The sequence below is a fragment of the Corythoichthys intestinalis genome, chromosome 14, assembly GCF_030265065.1.
Source record: "Corythoichthys intestinalis isolate RoL2023-P3 chromosome 14, ASM3026506v1, whole genome shotgun sequence".
NCBI classification, from domain to species: Eukaryota; Metazoa; Chordata; class Actinopteri; order Syngnathiformes; family Syngnathidae; genus Corythoichthys; species Corythoichthys intestinalis.
Genome location: NC_080408.1, coordinates 20916195 through 20934308, shown reverse-complemented (window position 1 = coordinate 20934308; position 18114 = coordinate 20916195). Strand labels below are relative to the sequence as shown.

General features: G+C 38.3%; 1 protein-coding gene across 7 annotated transcripts in view; it reads left to right on the top strand.

Annotated features, from left to right (window-relative positions):
* Positions 1-18114, top strand: part of fgf12a (fibroblast growth factor 12a) — a 160131-nt gene that overhangs the window by 35677 nt on the left and 106340 nt on the right. For 3 of the 7 annotated variants that reach the window (XM_057856589.1, XM_057856588.1, XM_057856587.1), the window contains exon 2: positions 11924-12034. In XM_057856589.1, the coding sequence (XP_057712572.1) occupies positions 11983-12034 (52 nt within the window). In that variant the 5' untranslated portion in view covers positions 11924-11982. Of the gene's footprint in view, positions 1-2828; positions 3789-4749; positions 4798-11923; positions 12035-18114 lie in introns of those variants that run through there. The other 4 variants (XR_009066896.1, XM_057856584.1, XM_057856586.1 and 1 more) reach the window with 3 other exon arrangements.

Below are 18114 nucleotides of genomic sequence, written 5' to 3'. Positions count from 1 at the left end.
ACCTGAGTATAAGTCGCACCAGCCATAAAATGCCCAACGAAGAGGGGAAAAAAACATATATAAATTGCACTGGAGTATAGGTTGCATTTTTGGAGGAAATTTACTTGATAAAATCCAACACATAGAGCAGATATGTCATCTTGAAAGGCAATTTAAAATAAAAATACAATGGAGAACAACATGCTGGATAAGCGTACACCATGATAATGTTACATGATGCAGGGACAACAAAATGCGAATGTGGCCGGTATGTTAACGTAACATAGCTATTAAGAGTTATTCAGATAACTATAGAATAAAGAACATGCTAACAAGTTTACCACACCATCGGCGTCACTCCAAAACACCAAAATAACATGTGAAATGATATCATAATGTGTTAATAATTTCACATATAAGTCGCTCCAGAGTATAAGTCTCACCCCCAGCCAAACTATTAAAAATACTGCGACTTATAGTCCGAAAAATACGGTATACAGTAAAATGATACACAAAAGTCACATTAAATCATCAAGACAGTGAAAAACAAAAACATTTGAAACCGGAAATAGAAATACAACCCAAAAAAATGAATGAAAAGCAAAAGCCATATAACTTTGAACTGTATGGAGAATTATGAATGGTTTTCCTGTGGCCTTAGAAACGGTCTATTCTAATGCAAATATCTGCACATTTTTAAAGATGAAATTTACGAATATAAGATTTAATCTTGGCTTAGTGTTGATTACATATTTTAAATTAAGATTAACACTCAATATTTAACTGCTACTGAATAAAAATGCGTTTAAAAGTGTATGCTTAACAAACAAGCAATTTCTATTTATAAGGCAGTACATTTAAAAAAGTGTAGCTTATCCCATTGCTATTCAATTTTCTGTATGACAATACATTGATCACAATTAAAATTTCTCATCCTTCCCTATTCTTCATCTTATATACCGTATTGGCCCGAATATAAGACGGCCCTGATTATAAGACGACCTCCTCTTTTTCAAGACTCAAGTTTGAAAAAAAGACTTTTTGAACACCAAATTAATCTTTATACAGAAAAATAATTGCAGTTCATCTAAAACAAATGATCATAACAATATATTTGAGAGAAAAAGCATGTTATTTTGCCTCATTCAAATATTAATATCTGAACATTTAAATATGTAAACTAAAGTGCAATCACATTCGTAGATAGAATGGCTTCTGGTTTTTGAAATGTAAATAAACCAATCTATTGTGATCAAACAAAAAAAATGAAATAACTGCATTAACCATCAAAGTCAAGTCTAACTGTAACTGTAGTCTTGAAACAAATATGAATAGGGAAAAACATTGCAATAAAATAATGCAAACTGGTTAAACTTGAGAGGAGCTGAGATCTGTCATGACAGAACATCGCTTCAATGATATCTGGTGCCATCTAGCGCCGTGAATGGGTATAATGTCTAGACCGCGAATATGAGACGACCCCCACTTTTTCAGTGTTATTTCAAAGCAAAAAAACACCGTCTTATATTCAGGCAAATATGGTAATAATAAACCTCTGTACTAGGGTTGTTCCGATCATGTTTTTTGCTCCCGAACCGAACCGATCCCGATTGTTTTAGTTTGAGTATCTGCCGATCCCGATATTTCCCGATCCGATTGCTTTTTTTGCTCCCGATTCAATTCCAATCATTCCCGATAATTTTTCCCGATCATATACATTTTGGCAATGCATTAAGAAAAACATATATACATTCAACATACAGTACATAAGTACTGTCTTTGTTTATTATGACAATAAATCCTCAAGATGGCATTTACATTATTAACATTCTTTCTGTGAGAGAGATCCACGGATAGAAAGACTTGTGACTTTGTATATTGTGACTAAATATTGCCATCTAGTGTATTTGTTGAGCTTTCAGTAAATGATACTGTAGCCATGCCCAAAGGCATGATGGGACGTGGAACCAAGACTGTGCGTAGTGCTACCAATTGATATATCTTCTCTGCGTTGGAAAATAACATAAGGTGTTAAGAAAAAGATCAATTGCTACCTAGCTTCCCCACATTGCTTCCCATGATATTTCTAATCGTAGGGAGAGGGATTGTAAGGCTTTAGCCAATTAAAAAAAGGCTGCAAAGGCTGCCAAAATTCACTCTACTCATTTTATTCTGCCTTTTATCTCTATATAGGTAAAACGGCGCCATTACAGATTGAGCGCGACAATGCGTGAGTGGGTCGAGCAGCACATGCATTAATTGCGTTAAATATTGTAACGTGATACATTTTTTAAAAAATTACCGGCGTTATCGGAATAAATTTGATAACCCTACCTTAAGCCTAAACTAAAGACTCTGGATGAGTGTAACACATTATGTCTGTAACGTTAAATACAATTAGAAAACGATTCAATAAAAAAAAAATTTAAAAAAATTAAAAAAAAGGCATTGCCGATATTTTTTTGCTGATTCCGATACTTTGAAAATGACGTGATCGGACCCGATCCCGATCGATCGGGACATCTCTACTTTGTACGAATGTAAATTCGTAAAGCTTCCTAAAATATGTTCATACCATTATTATTTGATGCATGGCCCTTTCCTTAATATTCCAAATTTATCCAAATGGAACAATAGTGAGACATTTAGCAGCTCTCTCCAATCCATCTGTTTCCCTTTTTTAACTTCTCATTATTTATTCACATTTTCTAGCAGCGCTCTCTCATTGCATGGCTGTGACAATTCCTAATACAATCACGTATGATTGCGTTAAAAGAGTTGGAGAGAAAGGGAGAGTGGGGAGGAGGAGATGGAGGAGGAGGAGTGGGGGGGCGTGGAGGGTGAGGCAATCCATGGAGCGTTCACATTATCCGTCGGAGATGGAACAAACCCACAGCAACCAAGCAGCGAGACACGCTGAGGAATGATGCCACTCTCTTTTTTTGTGTTCCCGTGAGACTAATTGTTGCTTTTGAGACGAATTTTAACCTCCTTCCCCACCCTCCTGCAGGCTTCTATCACATCTCTGCAACCGATTCCCCCCTCTTTTTTTCCCCACCCTCACTCCCCTAGTGCATTGAGAGGTGCCATCGTCGGAACCTGAGTGTGTGGTGTGCTTGCGGGGGCTCATCACAGCTCCTTGCACTGCGCCGCGCAGAGCCACTGCATCTTCAATTCATGTGTGTGGATTAGATACCGAAAGGGACATTTATTATTTTTTTTGGGGAGCCGCTTCATAAAAAGAAGCTCTGAAGGAAAGACTCGGTGTGCGGCGCAACGATTCAAAACCGTGCTCGTCAGACGTGGTAGTCCTCAACTGGAATACCAGAAGCCCCCCAAAGACAACTTATCAACACTGTTGCATGTGTGCACTGTCCAGTGTGCAGATTGATAGCAAGTCCCCACGGCTCAAAAGTTTTTATATACTGCACGAGGATGCAACTTGAATCTCAATGATGCTCGGGACTGAGAGTTCCTCATCAGCATGACATTTGGTTGAAGTGTCTGTCGGACACTCAGAATCTCCAGTCTCCTTTTTTTCTTTGCATTTTAATTCTGCACCACCTGCCAGCCAAACAAGACTCTTGGGTGTTTTTTGACTCCGTTCGGGGAGATGGCTGCGATTGCCAGCTCTCTGATCCGCCAGAAGCGCCAGGCGAGGGAGTCAAACAGCGACCGGGTGTCCACGTCCAAGCGTCGACCCAGTCCCAGCAAGGACCCTCGCTCTCTGTGCGAACGGCATTTTTTGGGGGTCTTCAGCAAAGTGCGCTTCTGCAGCGGCAAGAAAAGACCTGTGCGCCGGAGACCAGGTCAGTGCGGTGCTCCGACCGATACACACCCCCACACACCGCCACGTCAAACGCAGTGTGTGCGAATGGATCCTTCTCGTCCCCCTCCCCCGAACCCAGCCCAAACCCTCCTTGTTCCTTTTCGGAGGAGCAGAGGCATTGTGCTGCAGTCATTGGCTCCCATTTGACCCACAGAATGTAGAATATTTAAAAAAGAAAAAAAAAATCCACCTGTTCCATTCCAACGTTGCCCACCCAACGCCCCTTTCCCTGCATAGCGACCTGGATGCAAAGAACATACCTCCACTGTGACGTCGGCCACATTTCCCTGATCAGAATACACGAGTAGTTTTTTGCCGTGCAAGCCTTGTATAAACTAGAACACCACCACCCCCTCTCCAAAGCTCTCAATTGTCTAATTTAAAATGAATGCTGATTGAGGTTTTCCAGAGGAGGGGGCTAAGTTGCACCGCAGTGCACCACAAGGCTCTTTTCAGATTAAATGTTTTAATGGTAAATGTTTATTGCAGAGAGTGGGAGCTTTACTGCAGTAGAGGGAGGTATGGCCTCAGTGATTAAGAGCTTCTCCAGCTTATATTGATGCCACACGACGGTTCTGTGTTGGTGCACAAGGATGTAAGTCATCCCCAGGTAGTTATGACCAGAGAGTCCAGCTGACAGACAAAGGCAGACTGATTAAAACCTCATACAGATCAGCGCCAGTAAACAATTCCATTGCTGTAAAATACCCAATGAAGAAATAGAGTTGGCCAGTATTTGGCAGGTAGGTAACTCCTGGACATGACACGAAACCGTACGTCTGTGATGAATGTGAACCCTCTACTGTTGCAATGACTTTTTTTTTATTACACAAACCGATTCATTGGACTTTTTTTTTTTTTTTTTTTTTTAAATAAATCAAATCTTCCTGTTTTAAAAGCCTGTTTCTCCTTCTGTCCCAACCACCCCTGTACTTCGTAAGATGCACCCTCGAAACCTCCACAGGTGTCCCATAAGGGCTGCAGGCTAGGTCAGTAGCTCAGCCTCCATCTGTGTGTGCTGTGTTTCTCCTCGTCTTCACCCCATCTTGCGCCCATGTCGACTCCCCCCCACTCCTCTTTTCCGGCCGTTGGGGGCTGTGGGAAGGGATACATATAGAGGAAAGGGGGGGCTCCGTTGGGCTTCAACACTTGTCTGATTGCTGACTTCTTTGCTGATTTTGTTCGTCCTCTCATTTCTGTGTGGCTGTATTTAAAAAAACAACAACAAAAAAGTTTTGGCTCTGCCTCTTAATTTGATTTCTGCTTCTTATTATTTTGGTCAATGTTGGATCAACCCCTGGCTCTTCCTCCGAAGTCTGTAAATATTGTGTGTGTTAAGCCCTAGTGTAGGTGTACATTGGTGTTGATGAATATGGTGTGTGTATGTGTCCCGCTATTAGAACCGGTGATCATTCACCATTTCATGGCCATGACACCATTTGTCAGCGTGCCTAAATGTCTTGTCCTGTTAAGTATGAAGTACGTGTATTGACCTTTATATACTGGCTGCTGTCAGCCATCCCGCTACTGACATACACACAATGACAATCATTACATTGTTGTGTGCTTATTGAGGTTTTGTTCGTACACTCGCACGCCATACACTCACTGTTAAATGATGGTAACTGATGAGCCAGTCAGCGATGGTCGCATACATTTATGGAAGTATGCATTACGCATGTAATTTACTGACGTGTGTGCTCCCAGTGCGCTCTTACTCTCACAAAAGCACACACACATTCAACTCACCCAGCCTGTGATGGATGATGAAGGGCTCGTCCCAGGAATGGATGGCCCGGCCCCAGGGGTAGGTGAGTGGGGGATTGATGTCTTGGTTGATGTACGGTTGAGTAGATAAGGATGCCTTACATGGGCTAGCCTCTGAACATCTTTGATAGTTGTTTTATTGAACTGTTAATGAAAGAGTTCTTCTTTTTAACAGTGAAACCTCTAAAGGTTTAACATCACCTTTGTTGTACAATTTCAAAATAATTAGAGAAAATATTCATAGGCATTAACAAACTGAAATAAACTGAAGTTGTTTCAGTGAGCATCTAACGTTAGCTTGGATTTTTCCTTGTCTTCTTGTTATACAAGTACGAGGGGCATTCAAAAAGTAATGCATTCAAGTGCATTGCTCGTACAGGATTTTATCAATCTTGTTTATATTTCGAGCTTCAAGAGGGGCAGGCATTTTGGAAGCTAGTTTAAGCTTTAAAAATCTGAAAATAAGAAAAAACAAATATAACAATCGATAAAAGGTGTGTCCTATCATGTTTGTGCCAAATACAAACAAGATTGGTAAAATCCTGTACGAGCAATGCACTTGAGTGCATTACTTTTTGAATGCCCCTCGTATTTGTGTTTTAAATGCTTTATGACACTAACTTTTTAACCACTGAACTTTTGCAACATACTGAATCTGTCCTGGCTGTGTATTTGTCAATATGCTCCGTTACTGACTTAACCGGACACACAAGTCATTATTACAGTAAACATTTGTATAAACAAGCACAAGTGTGCTACAGGCTGAAGGCTGTGACAGAGAAAGTGCATGCCATTGACCGGCTAACCTGTTGCCTACAGCAACATTTAGTCAAAATTTCAATAATCGGCTCTTGATGCAATATATCAAAAGGGGTCAATAGATACTGGCCCATGCTACATAGCTACCAAGCTTCGAGATGATTGGTTCACAAATGACAGAGTAGTAGGACTCTAAAGTTAGTGTCCATAAAAAAAAAAGAACAATAATAACAACTTGAGTGTCGACTTGATAGGTCTTCAACCTGTGAAAACACGTCTAGCTGATAAATATGAAACCAAATGTACCGACAGAATAAAATGAAATGAAAGCCAATTAAGTATGGTAGTAACTGATCGTGTCTTCTTATTCTATGTGACGACATGCCATGATTCAAATTGGTTGCCTATCCACTGTTCTTAAACTTGAAGCTGAATATGTCTGAAACATCAAAAAGTGAAGACACCTGTATGCTCATCAGAATGGTTTGCTGTTTTGACAGTGTGCTCAAATTTCCGTGCTTTTGCCCCTCGCAACTTGTGAACAAAAATACATTTTAACCTCTCAATTAGTTCAATGGAGGATGCTGTGTTTTAAAAGTCACTTGGCACTAGCATTTGATAGCTTAAACAGCAGGTTTTCAGACGTCCCAAGTTCCAAAAAATGTTTTTTGACCCTATCCTGGAACGTCTGGGAGACTTGGGATTTCTGGGTTTTGTAAAGGTATTCCCTTCCCATTGGTCATCATTTGACATTTGAGCAGTGTTGCTTCCTGTCTTCGACTTTAGTGTCAGTTTGGGTAACTTTAAGGTTGTCACACTCCTCCAGTACAATTTATGTGATACAGGCCAAGTTTCTTAAAAGAGGATTTGTGATTGATAAACCATGCAGTGCAAGGCCTGCTACTACTTCCACTGTTGAAAACAGCAAACTCCATGGTGCAAATGCTTGCGCAAAGCCAGAGGTCTGTACTGGACTGAACTCTAGTATGGGGCAGAAGAACATCTTCCACTGCCATGCTAGCTATTGGCAAGGGAATTATATGCCTGCAAAAACTGTAAAGCCTAAATGCTCAAATGCCATACATAGACTTCACCATCGGTTGACGAGAAAGGAGGCGTGGGACCGCTCCATAGGGGACCTATTTTCAAAAACTTAAAATCCAAATATTTTCAAAAACAACGCCGCCAGCAACCAAAAACCAAATCAGAACAAAAAAAGATTCCAAGTTGTTCCCTAATAAAATCCCGTTTAATTCTTTTTTTTAAATTTTATTTTTTTTATATAACTAATCTTAAAATAGCTATGAAATTCTCAGATTGTACACTAGATGCACAAAAATCTCCAAATGCAGAGATATTCACCTATATTTTCAGGATCAATAGCAATATTTAACATATCATACAAGTTTTTGCCCAGAGTAGCGACTTAAAATGTTTTTATTCAGTGCAATTTTGACATAAGTTTTCAACTGCATGATGTAAAAATTGAGTGATTCAATTTTTACATCATAAATTTAATATTTGAGGAAAGCATGCAGAATCATTAATTTTACTCAACAAAAGAAAAATTTGCATTTTTCTACAATCAACTTATTTAGGTTGAATTCTGTTGTCACTATTGCCTCAGCACGTCTTGCCGGCTATCTGGCCCTACAAGATCCAACATGGCGGCCATCACAAAACAGCTTTTTAAGTTGAAAATGCTTCTGAAAATAAATGCTTAAATAAATCCTGGAATTTCTATAGATGTTAATGCAAAATAGTCTAGATTCTTGGTTAAAAGCAACAACAAAAAAAGGGCAGTTATCATTAATTTTACTTAAATATTTCAAGCTAAAGTTCCGCAAAATTTTTCCATTCATTTAATATTGTTTCACAACATTTCAAAGTGCATCGAAGGTGCTATTTTGTAAAATAATTACCAAGAATCCTCGACCAAATCACTCTTAAAACACTCCTGCCTGCTTGTATGCACTAAAACATTCGTCTTGTTTTCACCTAAATGCGGCGTTAGAACGCAGCGTGTGTTTGAGTTCTTTGCGGTGAAAGCTGACACGACGCTCTGCCTGGCCCCGGGCCCCTACAGGAAGCCGTGGCGCAATCTCTATAGGAGCTGTCTCGTCAACTGGTATTGAAATCTATGGGCATTACAGCTCTTTCAGTGATACTAGAAGTCAAAATTTGGTAACACTTTACAAGAAAGGTCCCTTAATTAACATTAGTTAATGCATTTTTAGACAATAATGTTTAAGTAACATTACAATAATTAATATAATTGCTTATCTAACATTTATTAATATATTAATTAACATGAGTTAAAACATTAGTTAATGCATTAGTTAACGCATAACCAGACAGTAACTAATGGTTTGGTAAAATTAAAAACCTATATACTGTAGGCCTATATAGGGTTAGGGTTTGTTAACTTAAGCATTTGTAATTTCTTAGTTAAGCGACACTTGTGCTACACTTTACAATAAGGGTCCAAAAAGCCTTCAGTAATGGTTAATAAAGATTAAGGGGGCGAACTTAACCAGTTCTAATTTCTTAGTTAAGGGCCACATGTGCTACACTTTACAATAAGGGTCCAAAGAGCATGCAGTAATGGTTAATAAAGGTTAAGGGGGGGGGGGACTTAAGCATTTATAATTTCTTAGTTAAGGGACACGTGCTACACTTCACAATAAGGGTCCAAAAAACATTCAGTAATGGTTAATTAAGGTTCAGTAATACTTATGAGGTATGTTCACGTGAAATAATACCATACTTAAGGTTAGGTTAGCAGCACCCAAGGACTCACAGGGCAATGTTTTTCTCATTTTAAAATAACAATCGCTTACTAGTACCAGTATACTGTACATTAATAACCATTTATTAATGCGCTAATGTATATGTGAATTAATGTTAAGTAATGTATTATATACGTATATTTTATAACCTAACCATAACAATGGTATTATTTCATGTGAACGTACCTCTTAAGTATTAATGTTTCTCCTTTCTGGCCAAACTATCCCAGACTCTGTAACTGTCAATGATTCTGATGATGATGACAATGACAATAAATTCATTCATTCATTCATTCATTCATTCAAATGTTAAGTAATGTATTATATACGTATATTTTATAACCTAACCTTAACAATGGTATTATTTCACGTGAACATACCTCATAAGTATTACTTAACCTTAATTAACCATTACTGAATGTTTTTGGACCCTTATTGTAAAGTGTAGCACATGTGTCCCTTAACTAAGAAATTCTAAATGCTTAAGTACCCCCCCCCCCTTAACCTTTATTTAACAATTACTGAATGTTTTTGGACCTTTATTGTAAAGTGTAACACATGTGTCCCTTAAGCATTTATAATTTCTTAGTTAACAAACCCTATATATTTTTTTAATTTTACCAAACTATTAGTTATTGTCTGGTTATGCTTTAATTAATGCATTAACTAATGTTTAATAATATATTACTAAATGTGAAATAAGGGATTATATGAATTATTGTAATGTTATGTAAACATTAGTTATTGTCTTAAAATGCATTTACTAATGCATTAACTCATTTTAATATAATATTAAATGTTAGATAAGGGATTAAATGAATTATTGTCATGTTATTTAAACATGAGTTATTGTCTAAAAATGCATTAACTCATGTTAATTAAGGGACCCTTATTGTAAAGTGTTACCCAAAATTTCCCCCATAAAGGAGTCATTCATGACAAGTGCTGATGTATAGTGACACCAACTGGAGTTAAAATATGGCATGTATATTTACCTTTATTTGGTTATTTTAGGAAACAAGCCTCCAATATACTTTATTTTTCTTAGTGGCTGTACGAAAATGCTTTGAAGGAGCATTGGTTATAAGGACGTACAGGGGCAAGTGAAGGGGAAAAAAATCTGTTTGAATTTAATGCCTCTGTGAATTTAACTGGCATGTTTATGGACTCATTGACTAGTCTTTTACAACATAGCACGATTTAAATTATGACCCAAGGGCCTGCTTTAGAAGGGGTGCGGTTTCTGTGATTGACAAGCATCCCCCTCAGAAAATGGTGTTGGGCTCGGAACTATTTAACTAGCATAGCCATAACATAGTCATTGCGCCAGCCTCAGTGTACACAATGTAAGCCTGTGTAAAAAAACGAAAATTGCATTACTCAAGTACACAAACCTGTCGCCTTTTGAAGCCAGATATCATCATGATTTTTAAAAAAAAATTATCATTATTATTAAGGGGGGTACCTCGGTGAGTACAAAGCATACCCCAAATTTGGGGACCCTCCAAGCTCATTTTGGTTAGCAGTAAGGGATCATTTGACTGGCCGGTTGAGAACATTGGTCACAGTGGCTGCATCCACCTTTTTTTTTTTCTTTTTTAATAAGTTTCGTAGCAACATCCCTCTTGTTCATGGTCCTGCTGTGCTTGCAGCAGATGGGCCATGATGAGCTGACATCAGCTCGACATAAGTTGAAAGAACCGTGTTCAGTAGTCTGGATCCTGAATCCTCAGCTCTCGAGAGATGTAGTAAAGTAAAAGAAATTGAAAATTGGCTAAGTGTTGCTTCCCAGGAATGCACCGACCTCTAGGTTTGTTATGACCTTGGAGGACAATTAGGTATACTGATATTCTTTGACTCAGATAACAGGTCCCCACCCCAAAACGTATTGCTGAAGGGACATTCTCAGCCTATAGAAGATTGATAATGACAGCTTAAAAAATATTAGTGTTTTGCCATTATATCCTTTTTGTTGGCAGAATGTGGTTTTAGGCATGTGTTGTCCTCTTATGCATGTCATCCCACATTCCTGTGTGACACAGTCCTGCCTATAATAAGTGCAAATGTTTGCCGATCATCCAGAAATTTTCTCAGACTGACTGCATACTCGTAATTTCTTCCCTTTGTCAGAATAAAACTGATTTGTTTTGTCTTCTGTGTGCTCAGACCCCTGAAAGGCTCATGTTTTTTTGGGGGGGAGGAAGTTATAACTGGCCTTAACCCTTAATCAAACTGGACTATTCATTTTCTCACACATCAGTTCTCTCTCTGGCATAGCTAGACAGCAGCGGTTATTTAACCTGATCTCCGTTTCCCCCTGCCCCCCGCGTAGCGCCATGGCGAGGCACCAGATGACACAGCCTCAAAATTGGAGGTCGGTTCAGGGTTATCGTAATGAAAAAACTCAGGAAACTTTTAGATTAAAAACAGCACTGGAACTTGTCAGTCAAACCTTCCTGTTAAATGCTCCTTTCAAAGAAATGCATTAACTATGAAATGCACATACACAGAAGCTATAAATTATATAATTTGGAGGTATAATATTACCACATGATGTCTAGTTAGAAATCAATACTGATGATCATTTGGTAAAAATTAAGTAGGAGGCTGTATTGTGAATATATTGTATTGTCAACAGTTTCTTATTTGGTTCCCACTCTAACCTCCACTTTAAATAATTTTTGTTGTTGGACTTTTAAAAAAATATTGAATGAGAATTTTTGTCTGATATATTCCTGCTGGGCCGGTGGGTTGTGGCTTGGCCCATTGTGTGTGTTGTGTGCATGTGTGCGTGTTGCAGAGCCACAGCTGAAAGGCATCGTGACACGATTGTTCAGCCAGCAGGGCTTCTACCTGCAGATGAAGCCGGACGGAACCATTGATGGCAGCAAGGACGAAAACAGCGACAATAGTGAGTTTAACCTTTTAAATCTTTTTTTTTTCTTTTTAAAAATTTGGTAACACCAACGAATGTTGAATAAGTATGTATTTGGGATATGACACTGTATAACGGTATACTTTTTGCAACTCATTCTGCAGTCACAACTTGAAGGGATGCTTTCACATTGAGTCGGGCTCATAAATTCAAACCTAACCCTTAAGAGTATTCTACTTCTTGTTTACTACTGTAAACAAGGCAAACAGGTGCATGGTTGTGCTATCTCTGTATTATGATTCACGCCTCAAGTCATATTATTTAGATTTATTGAACACTGAGGTAAGTGTGATTATTGCAGCAGTTTCTACGCCGCAACAACTCTAACTCCTACATGGGAGTGTTGTTGTAAAAGTTACTCTGGAAGCCTTTTTATGGTAATATTTCACAACCGTTCTTCCACATGCTCCCCTACTTCTTGCCTAGTAAAACATGACCATAAAAATGATTTTTAAAAAACTAGAATTTTTAGGTATATGCAACAAAATCATACAAAAAACATTTGTTAGCATATTTGATGGAACATTTAGCGCATTAAGCAAATGGGTGGCTACAACAACAAATGATTGGTCACCCCGTTCGCTGACTGCACTCAATCTATTTTAATGGCATACCCTTCATGTTTTGTTTTCAGCTACAGGTACTGATGAAATTATATGTAGTTTAAGTATCATTGTAACCTTGCATTGCTATGGTTGTAGTTTTCTTCCACTTTGTGCTTTCTTTTTTGTGAACGCTCACATGCAACTTCAATGGAATTTTACATCAAACTTGCAATGCAGATTCATATTGAATTGCTGGGTTGTCACTCATGAAAAGGATTGTGGTGGGCCTTCTTGGTTAATTCTGCAGTTGTGTTTAGCTTTACATTTTATGTATGTTGATGCCAGCACAGAAAGCCATTAGAACTAGGGCTGTCAAAATTATCGCATTAACGGGCGCTAATTAATTTTATAAATTAATCAAGTTAAAATATTTGACACAATTAACGCACATGCCCCGCTCAAACAGATTAAAATGACAGCACAGTGTCATGTGCACTTGTTACTGTTTTTTTTTAGTTTTGTCGCCCTCTGCTGGCGCTTGGGTGCGACTGATTTTATGGGTATCAGCTTGCCTGGCACGGCCAGACTGTTCTCCCTGTATTTTTCAAACAATGCGAGAATAGTCTGGGACCCAGCCCATTAACAGCCTCTCGAGCACGGACAAAATTAACCATCCAATCAGATTTGTTTATTTGCGTGACGGGTTCTTAACGAGCAACGTCACTCTTCCGCGTTGGGAGTAGTCTCCACAACAACACAGATGGCGAACAGGAGACCCGAGAATATGTTCCAATCCACGGTAAAATCCGTTTTAAATGACCAAAAACACATTGACACAAATTCATGACAACAGTCTGTCTCGCGCTAGCCATGTTGAATAAACTCCGCTCTCCTCGTATGTTTACTTCTGCGCGCAAGTCCCTCGTCCTGCTCTCGTCGCTTTCCTAACGTCACGTCCGCCCGTCGCTGATTGGTCCACTCCGCTGTCTGTTTGCTGTGGCTTGCTCCGCCCTGGAAATTGTATCTGCTGAATGGTGGCCAGACACAATAGCTGGAACAGCGATGAGTCTGGTGTATCAGGCTAGGTTTCAGCACCATAAGAACTGTGTAATTATTGACATCAACAATGGCGAGCTACTAGTTTATTTTTTTGATTGAAATTTTTACAAATTTTATTAAAACGAAAACATTAAGAGGGGTTTTAATATAGAATTTCTATAACTTGTACTAACATTTATCTTTTAAGAACTGCAAGTCTTTCTATCCATGGATTGCTTTAACAGAATTTTAATGTTAATGCCATCTTGTTGATTTATTGTTATAATAAACAAATACAGTACTTATGTACATCCATGGATTACTTTAACAGAATGTTAATGTTAATGCCATCTTGTTGATTTATTGTTATAATAAACAAATACAGTACTTATGTACAATATGTTGAATGTATATATATCCGTCTTGTCTTATCTTTCCATTCCAACAATAATTTACAGAAAAATATGTCATATTTTATAGATGGTTTGAATTGCGATTAATTATGATTATTTAATTTTTAAGCTGTGATTAACTCGATTAAAAATTTTAATCGTTTGACAGCCCTAATTAGAACGATTATTAACCTGTGTTCGATTGAACTTCAAGGGTTCGCTGAGTAAGTTTAAGGGGTTCGGCAAAGGTTAAGACTCACGGGGTCCTATTTTCATACACTGACTAAATGTAAACTCTTGTTTTAGACTAGGTTTAAGAGTGGTTTGCCCCAAATTTACAGGCTTTATTTCATTTCTATTGACTGCTCTGATGGGAGGAGAAACTGGTTTGCTAAGTGGAAAGTTGACTCACAAATGGGATGGGGAAGTCCAACAGACCTACAGGCAGCGTGGACTGTGCAGATAATAAAGAAACATTTGTGTCACATTTTACGCTATGAAAATAGTATGCGATGCAAGGATGCGACAATGAAATGAGAATATAGACATGAAAACAAAAATTGGAACAGCGGCATGTGACATAAGTTTCATTTTGCAACATGAAAATCCATAGCAAAAGACAGAATTATTTGTAGTACCGTATTTTTCGGACTACAAGTCGCTCCTGAGTATAAGTCGATCCAGCCATAAAATGCCCAACGAAGAGAAAAAAAACATATACAAGTCACACCGGAGTATAAGTCGAATTTTTGGGGGAAATTTACTTGATAAAATCCAACACATAGAACAGACATGTCATCTTGAAAGGCAATTTAATATAAAAATACAATAGAGAACAACATGCTAAATAAATGTACAGTGTACAGTGTATGAACAACGAAATGTGAATATACTGTCCTACATTACGGCTCGGTCCTGACTATACAGCGAACTCCCAAAAGACAATGCTGGACGTCCGTATAATTTGCTGAATCAATTTGGTCCTCGATAGAAAACAGGTTTGCATCAACGCAAATAAATGATAATTAGGTACTATTAGTAATAAGTAACAGGTTAGCATGCGTTCGCTATCATTAGCACATCGTTCAAACAACCACACAACTGGCTCTAAGTGTCCGATCGCGGGTGGAAAACACACAACAACAACAGAAAAGATGATACACGCAGGCGAGATGATTTAAAAGCAAAAACAATGAAAGTAGGTTCGCAGCCATCTGTTCTCTCTCGCTAACTCGCCCACTCACTCACTTACTCACTCAGAGCTACGTAGCTGTCCGTCTTCTTCTGGCGTGTGAGCACTCTTCTTCACTTAAACAAGTGCGAGTGCGCCCTCACGTGGGTGTGAAAGCGCCACAAACTAAATGCATCCATTTCAAGATAAAAAAGTCAATAATACAATTGAACATACACTGCCAAAGGCAGAACGCGAACGTGGCCATAGCTATAAAGAGTTATTCAGATAACTATAGCATAAGAACATGCCAACAACTTTACAAAACCATCAGTGTCGCTGCAAAACACCAAAATAACATGTGAAATTATATCATAATGTGTTAATAATTCCACACATAAGTCGCTCCTGAGTATAAGTCGCACCCCCAGCCAAAATATGAAAAAAAACGCGACTTATAGTCCGACAAATACGGCAAATTGTAAGAAATTTGAACCATAATTCACTTAATTATTAGCTTGCTAACTTAGCTAGATCGGTTTTGAATTTGAAAATAAATTTGTTTCGTTATAATTCCGAAGGTTTCGTTAAATGTACATGTGAAACTTGGGGGTTTCGGGACCTTTAGGAAAGTTCAGAACGACTCCATTAGACACTGCTGGTACTACAACTATGACTTGAGATAGAAAAAAACTGGGACATGTAAAAGAGTATTAGATAGAAAAAAAACTGTGACATGTAAAAGAGTATTAAAAGGTATTAAAACTAAAAACATGGCCCTGCCCTGACTGCAAAATGGCTAAAACGTCAAATGTAACATCAATAAATTAGGAAAAAAATAAAAAGTACATTACAATGGAAATCAATGTAGTGTTTAATGTGATGAGAATTCCTTCCCTTTCACTAAGACTGTGCATTCAAGTTCATCACAGCTTAATGTGTTTCACCAGCATTGTTTTCAAGCTTTGCTGCACATTGCATGACTTACTTACTGTATTCATTTACCGTATTGGCCCAAATATAAGACTGCCCTGATTATAAGACGACCCCCTCTTTTTCAAGACTCAAGTTTGAAAAAAGACTTTTTGAACACCAAATTTTTATACAGAAAATAATTACAGTGCATCTGAAATAAATGATTATAACAATATATTTGAGAGAAAAAGCATGTTATTTTGCCTCATTCAAATTTTAATATCTGAACTTTTAAATATGTCAACTAAAGTGCAATCACATTCATAAATAAATGGCTTCTGGTTTTTGAAACGTAAATAAACCAATCTATTGGAATAAAACAACAAAATTGCAATAACTGCATTAACCATCAAAGTGAAGTCTAACTGTGACTGTACTCTTGAAACCAATATGAATAAGGAAAAATAATACAAACTGGTTAAACTAGTAGCTGAGATCTGTCATGACAGAACATCGCTTCAATGATATCTGGCGCCATCTAGCGTCGTGAACGGGGAGAGTAGCTGAGACTTGTCATAACAGAACATCGCTTCATTGATATCTGGCGTCATCTAGCGTCGTGAATGGGTATAATGTCTAGACCGCGAATATAGACCCTACCCACGTGACGTCACAACTCCGCCCTCCTGAATGGTACCGCCCAATTGTCCGTCAAAACATTGTGTTAACCTGTTACGGCTACGTACATTCCTCCGATTTACGGCGTGTTTTTCTGCTCCTTAACATTAATAATCAAAATGGTGAAGGCGTGTGTGGCTGTTGGTTGCACTAACAGAGAAGATGGAAGGAGAGACTTGAAGTTTTACCGTATTCCGAGGGATCCAAAGAGGAGAGCGAAATGGACGGCTGCTATTCGACGTGAAAACTGGGCACCAAAAAATCACCACAGACTATGTAGTAGTCATTTTATATCTGGTAAGATGCATTTAAGATATACTTAGAGGGTTTTGGGCTGACAAATAACCACAATTAAGATCATTGCTAGGCTAATCGCCGACAACATACACGTATGTATGTAGTGAGAGTGCTATCGCTAAACCATATAAACATTAAAAGCCTTAACTCCATTGACAAACGACATGAAATACATTAGACTTGACAGTGGATGTTAGCAATAACAAAAGATTTTGAATTGAAAATTTCGTAACTCACCTTTCCAAGCACAAGATACATTCCTGCCGAATTTTCGTGGACGAGGACCTGTTTCACCCAACCAGCAACGAAGTATTTATAAGCCTCCAAGCTCTTGAAGTTTTTCAAATTTTCGTGAGAATAGGCTGATTTTGTGTGGACAAGATAATATCAGCGTAGCAGATGTCAGGCAGACAGGGCGAAGACAGTGGGTCGAAAAACATCGATTTGGGCATCAAATATGGATCAGGCGACTGTATAGAACGAAGCTTTTCCACATAACGCCTTTTATGCAACACATCCAGTGAGTTTACGGCATCAGAAAGCACCGGGTCTTCCATGAAATGCATTTTAAATTCCTCGATCAATTGAAACCAATGCTAATACAGAGACAAAATGACGGACAAGTGGGCGGAACCATACAGCGAGCACGTGGTTTTGAGACGTCGGTGGGTAGGGTCTATAAGACGACCCCCTCTTTTTCAATGCAAAAACACCGTCTTATATTCGGCCCAATACGGTATTATTATTCTAACAATTGTATGACATTTAAGATGGGTAAAATACATTCACTATTTCATTAACTGCATACTGTTGTAAAAGTTTTATGAAGGGGAGGTGGATGTTTCTATTCCAATTTTCTCCTCGGGGTATTTAATTGGAGATTGACCAGAATCCTGAAACAGTTCCATCAGGACATTCTGCTTTTTTGAAAGATTTTCCTTGGACAGGAAAGACAAAATCATATGTCATAGTAAAATGATTCGTCAGTCTGGAGTGAAGCCAGACAGGGAACCAATCATA